Source organism: Puntigrus tetrazona, chromosome 7 (genome assembly GCF_018831695.1).
Source record: "Puntigrus tetrazona isolate hp1 chromosome 7, ASM1883169v1, whole genome shotgun sequence".
Taxonomy (NCBI): domain Eukaryota; kingdom Metazoa; phylum Chordata; class Actinopteri; order Cypriniformes; family Cyprinidae; genus Puntigrus; species Puntigrus tetrazona.
Window position 1 is genome coordinate 8,255,600 of NC_056705.1, and position 5,989 is coordinate 8,261,588.

General features: G+C 38.8%; 1 protein-coding gene across 2 annotated transcripts in view; it reads right to left on the reverse strand.

The window, feature by feature from the left end:
- Positions 1 to 4,747, reverse strand: part of LOC122349633 (aryl hydrocarbon receptor nuclear translocator 2-like) — a 21,366-nt gene extending 16,619 nt beyond the window's left edge. For both annotated transcript variants that reach the window (XM_043245750.1, XM_043245749.1), the window contains exons 1-2: positions 4,603 to 4,747; positions 826 to 902 (exon numbers count right to left, since the gene is read on the reverse strand). In XM_043245750.1, the coding sequence (XP_043101685.1) occupies positions 826 to 902; positions 4,603 to 4,732 (207 nt within the window). In that variant the 5' untranslated portion in view covers positions 4,733 to 4,747. The remainder of the gene's footprint in view (positions 1 to 825; positions 903 to 4,602) is intronic.
- Between the last annotated feature and the right edge of the window lie 1,242 nt (positions 4,748 to 5,989).

Genomic DNA, 5,989 nt, shown 5'->3' on the forward strand with positions numbered 1-5,989 from the left:
CTAAGGCGTTCTAGCTGTGATAATGTTGCCATGCAGTTACTAGGGTGTATTGTTAGAATTTTGGCACGAAATTGCTATAATTTTTAAAAAGTAAGTAAAAAAGATAGTAGACTGTTACCATGCAGTTGTTAGGGTGCTATAGTTGCCATGTAGTTTCTACGGTGTTCTAGTAGTTATTATGTTGCCATGTGGTTACTATTTTTTAAGTAACAAAGATAGTTGGTAAAATGTTATCATGTGGTTGCTAGAATGTTCTTGTTCTTAGAATGTTGCTATGAGATTACTAGAAAGTTCTACTTGTTAGAATGTTGCCACGTAGATGCTAAGGTTTTTCATAGACATGTACAGAATCCCCATTGGACTGTTCCAGGCGCGTAGATGCAGCTGCCATGGTGGAACGGTGTATTTGACATCTTTACCATACTGTAGGTTCACAAAGAACCGTTGAGCCATTCTGTGCAGGATTGTGGCGTCTTTCAAATATCCAGTGATTCCTATTGTGAATGACGCTACCATATGGCGGACGGCTTACACGGCCCATAGTAACAGTCGCTAATGAGGCATCTACTTATATATCTATGGGGTGCTCTAGCTGTTAGAATGTTGCCACGCAGCAATGTGTTCTAGTTGTTAGAATGTAGCCATGTGGTTACTAGGATGTTCTAGTTGTTAGAATGTTGCTATGTGGTAGGTGCTAGGGTTTTCTTATTCATTTCTATGGTGTTCTGCTTGGTTGCTGAAATGTTACTATACAGTTGCTATGGGGTTCCACAATGTTGTTGCGCAGTAATTTTGTTGGCATACACATTACAGATCCAGACACACCTGCAATCTTCCAATCGCAACCAAGCAGTATTTGCTGGTTTGACCTGCTTCCGTGTCTTCATCCGGAATGGTCATGCCTGGAAAAGACACAAGAACAGTCATTTGTACGAACAGCAGACCGAAAACATGTGGAGGTTCCTGATGACTAACATGTTTATTTCTACATCATTTTCTAATGAGACGCTCTGTTGCAACAGTACACAAAGACCTGTTTGGGAATGTTTGCGCAAAAACGCGTTTTTGATACCATTAATAGCATCAAACGTTTTGTCCACGTCTCCCTGACTCATCAGAAGTGTGTTGATGCATGATGATTTCTAAAAGCAGTAGCAAAACGGTTATTGTTCCTGGACGCTGTTGTGCAGTGCTTATGTGGAGTAAACGGATATGAAGTCAGGCAGATGGGAATCGAAGCGGAGGAACAATTCCTGTCCTGGAGTTTGTATAAGCAGGAACACGTAGTGTTTAATCTCTTTTTAATTACATTAACGATTTCTTGTTGACACACGTCTTTGCCATGACCTCATTATGGTTGGCTGCTTTAAAGCTTTTCAGGATACAATGATCTTAGTGAATGACTTAAAGAAGAGACAACAAACTAATGAGAAAGAGAGAATAAAAGAAATTATCTAACCTAAGACAATTTATAAAAACTGCTATAATCTGGGAGATTATGATATTTTACTTTTAAATTTACTTTATCCTTAAAATGTGTTTTACAATACAAAACAAACTGGCTCAACCAGTCATGTGATTGAGAGATGGGGCTATTGGTTTGCTCAGCCAATTAAGGGCAACAATCCTAAAAATAAAAAATAATAATTATTATTTAAAAAATACCATTAATATTTAAATGAATACTGTTAATTAAACAGACCTACTCTAATTAGTAATAAAATATTAATTTCAAAATAATCATGTTTAACAGCTGAATTCCTGGTGAAAAACTACATTACCCATGATTCTGTAGCAATAGCTCTACCAATCAAAGAACTGTGAAACATGCCAAAACACTTTTTTCCTATTCTACTTATTTAGCATTAACGTAAAATATATTGATTTCCTAAATCAAACATCCTTTTTTTTAATTAAAAGATCTTTTTTTCTCCATCAAATTAATTCCAAATGCTTCACCGGATTGTAGTTCTTTTCCTTCCCTCATTAAACCTTGTATACAGTCGTTTGTCTTTTTCTTTTTGTCTGGTTTCGAATACTTTTTTGCTTCAGTTCCAGGCTCATAACGTTCCTATTCACCTTGTAAATGGTTGGTTTGGTTCATAACTATTTAACAAAGATTTTTTATGAAACCCTTTGGGAAAAATAATGAGATACATCCACCCAGAAACAAGGTCACTGAAAAACCCTTTCACTCCATTACAGATCGACTCAAGGTTAAACTGATTCAAACCAGTAACATTTGAGTCTTTTTGACCAATTCACTTACAAATCGCTTCATAAGACTCAAAACGTATACACACACAGCAAATATATGCGGTACAGAATAATATAAATACAAAACAGAGAGACATATGGTCAATTTATTGTCTTGTTGTCATTATTTCATGGTCTGTTCCCACGTTCACACTGCAAACTGTCACCTCAAGTAAAATACAACTCAATTCATCAGCGGCGTATGGCTGTGCAGGGAACACTAGTTCGCAAAACTAATGACTCTGTGCTACAAATAAACAGCACCGGTATATATATCACTGCATAAATGACACATTCAGGGGGAAAAAAAACTTCTCTGCAAACAGGCTGCATACTACGGACAGATGCACCGATGGTTTGAATTAATTTACTGCCTTTAATTTGCACAAACTGACATTATACAAGCAGACAGAATTCATTTGGTCGCATATCAAAGTAATAAAGAGCACATAAAGTCTTGTGTTTGTTTTGCAAACGCTATGAAACTGATCAACAATGCATATCGGGGCCATCTGGCGCATCCGCGGCGCGTCCTAAACGTTAATGCAATGATTACCATTCAGTGTGATGAAAACGATACGAGATGTCTTCGTTTAGATCGCCGCGTTCCAGCATGACGCCACGACGGCCGACGATCGCGCGTCGCGGGTTATTTTTATCCTTACTTTGCGCCGTTACGCAACAAACGGGACGTCCAGCACGCGCGATTCATTTTTACGATGCACACATATGTCGGAGATGCGCTCGGAGGATACCTGGACATCCTCCAGCAAAGATGCGAGGCTAAAAGTTCAGGTTTCTGAGTTCGAGGGGTTGCTCAATGTTCCTTTCTCACTGCACACATGCTGTTGCGCTAATAGGAATCGCAGGCCGGGGGGGGATCTAGCGTGCCGGTGTCATATGGGAGTCATCCAAAACTCCAGACAGTTCTGCGGACTGAAGAATTCTAACGGAATTTAACACCGAATTCCAGAGTTCTGACAGTTCAAGAAGTTCAAACACATGTTCCAAACAACTTGAGGCTTGGGATTGCGAGTTGAATAAGCAAAACACATGCATATCTTTACTCGGATACGGAGTAAATAAACGAATGAAAGTAATATCAACAAGTGGAGCCTTGCTGTACAACGTTACCGATACAAAAAAAACGAACTGGTTCTAATGAATCATTCGCACCGGTGCATCCTGAAGCTGAATGCAACTTAAAGGGATGATTCACCCAAAAATGAAAACTGTCAATATTTAAATCACCATCACGACGCACAGACCCGCAAGATGTTGGTTTGTCTTCGAAACCCAAATTAAGATTTTAATGAAACCTGATTTTCAGAATCAACAAGCGCAAAATGCATGGATGAGCTTCGGTGGTTACCATATGTCTTCACTACACAGTGCACGTGTGTTTATACATTCAATCTGTTCATCATATTAAGTGGCTGTATCTGTTCACAACACTTGGATTAAACCGCTTGATTCATATGGTGCCTTTTAAGCTTGGTCGACCTCGACTTTCACATCCACAGACATTAATGCGTCTCAGTTTGCGTTTCAAAGGTTAACCAAAATGCAGTGCGTCTTCGGGAAAAACACGTGGGTAAATAAATGACGAAAATGTAACATTTTTGGGTGAACTTTTCTCGATATAAAGCTTTTTGGAACCGGCTAATTTACATGCATCGACAGCAATAACAAGTTACTCTTGCCACCAAACAACAGAGGTGAGACCCTTGAGCAAGGGCGCTGAACCCCCAATTTTCTGAAGCTGCGGCTAAAACGACGACTGTAGTACATTTTACGTTACCATTTCAGTTCTTCTACTTCAAAACTCCATGTTAAATTACGCATTTCTTTGTAAATGTCTTTTACTAAAAGATTTACTAGCACTTCCTTACTGAAAGTTGTTTCTAAACGTCCCTTCGTTTTTTTTTGTTACTTTTAACATCGAAATGCAGTTGATTCGGTGAATCTTTTTTCGTAAACGATTCACTGATTGGTTTCAATACTGGTCCACCGCACATTTGTTTGTGGTTAAGGAGATTAAATGTGTTCATTGGGGTAAGTGGGGCTTATCTATTAAGTTAGTTTATTATATTTATAGTCTTATTAAGTCACATTTAATAACCAGAATGCACACGGAGATGCAAATGACTCGGTGAATCCTTGCATTTCCACAAACCAATTTAACTATTTTTGTTTTTACCGACTATTACACTAGCATGAGATCAACTTGCATTTACTCGCTCCCCAACGCTGGTCCACCTCCGAGTATTTGTTTGCATACTCGTCTGTTAGTCTCTGACTCGGTGGCTTTGAACTGACAGTGTTTGAGTGTGTTTGTGTAAGTACCCGCTGGCGGCCAGGCCTTGATGTAGCCGGTACAGTGCACAACGGAGTACTGCGCCTCCCCCTCCTTAGACGGGCCAAGACCATTCCTGTGAACGAAAGACACACAAAGAGAATGAAACAAACAAAACATGCCTGCTACTTTTAAGTCGGCGTTGGGGTCATATGAGGATTACGGGCTGCGGGATCTGATTTGGAAAGCCTGCACGAACGTCAGGAAAAATGTTCCTTTTAGCGTTTTCACATCAAAACAGAACACAGAAGCTCGACGGCAACAAAAACACGACTCCATCCGCACACATCAAGATGATTGCAGGTCTGCTTTCCCAAAGCTTGCATTTCAATATCAAAAGTTTGGGCTCGGTAGGATTTATATTAACGTTTCTTCTGCTCACCGAGCCTGCATTTATCTGATCCAAATTAAAGTAAAGCACATTATTATTACACGTTATTACAATCCCAAACGACCCTTTTCTATTTAAATATATTTTGAAATGCAATTAAATCATGTGAGGCAAAGATGGATTTTCAGCATCATTACTTTAACATTTTTTATTTTTAAGAGTTTTTATTTGAAACGGTGCTCTTTCGCAACACCATACATGTCTTTACAGACGCTTTTGATCAAACCGATGTATCCTTGTTGAATAAAAGTTCGATTCTTTAAAAAAACAAAACCCAAAAACGATAGGAGTACATGAAATCTCAGTTTAGTACATTTTATAGTTTTTTTCATATTTCTGTTTTAGTAATTAGACAAAAGTAATGTAATGCTATGCCATTAACACAAACTGTAACTGAACTGTGAATCTCGACTATTTCAGACTTTGAATAATACCTTGAAGAACAACATAACATCTTAACAAGCGAAACAAATTCAGTCTGCTGAACTTAAGGTATTAGAAAAGGCAATGGGAAACCAAATTTGCACAATATCCTTGGACTCTGGATAAGGCTTTTTTTTACCCCATCGATTAATACGAAGCACTTCATGCGCCTTTCTCATAATGTTCTTCGTGCGCTCTGTGCACAAGCCCATCCCCTGTCAAATCAGTCAAGATTAGATTTAGATTTCCCATTTACTTTGCGTTAATTCATTTATTTCTGTTTATTTCGGTTTGCGAGCTCAACTGCTAGCCATGCCGTGGCATTTAGTTTGCATTCATTATAATTCTTGTTTATGAGCTCCACTGCGTGAGCAACGGAACGTCATGGGTTTGATTCCCAGGGTAAACACGAAAAGATCAAGCAAGTTCCATTAACGCGCTGAAATAAAGGCATTTCGGATAAAAGGATCAATCAAGCATCATTTCGTTTTTACATTTACCGTCCAATAACGTCCCTCAACCACACAGGCCCTTCTCACCTCTCATCAACAGGCCTTTGTCAC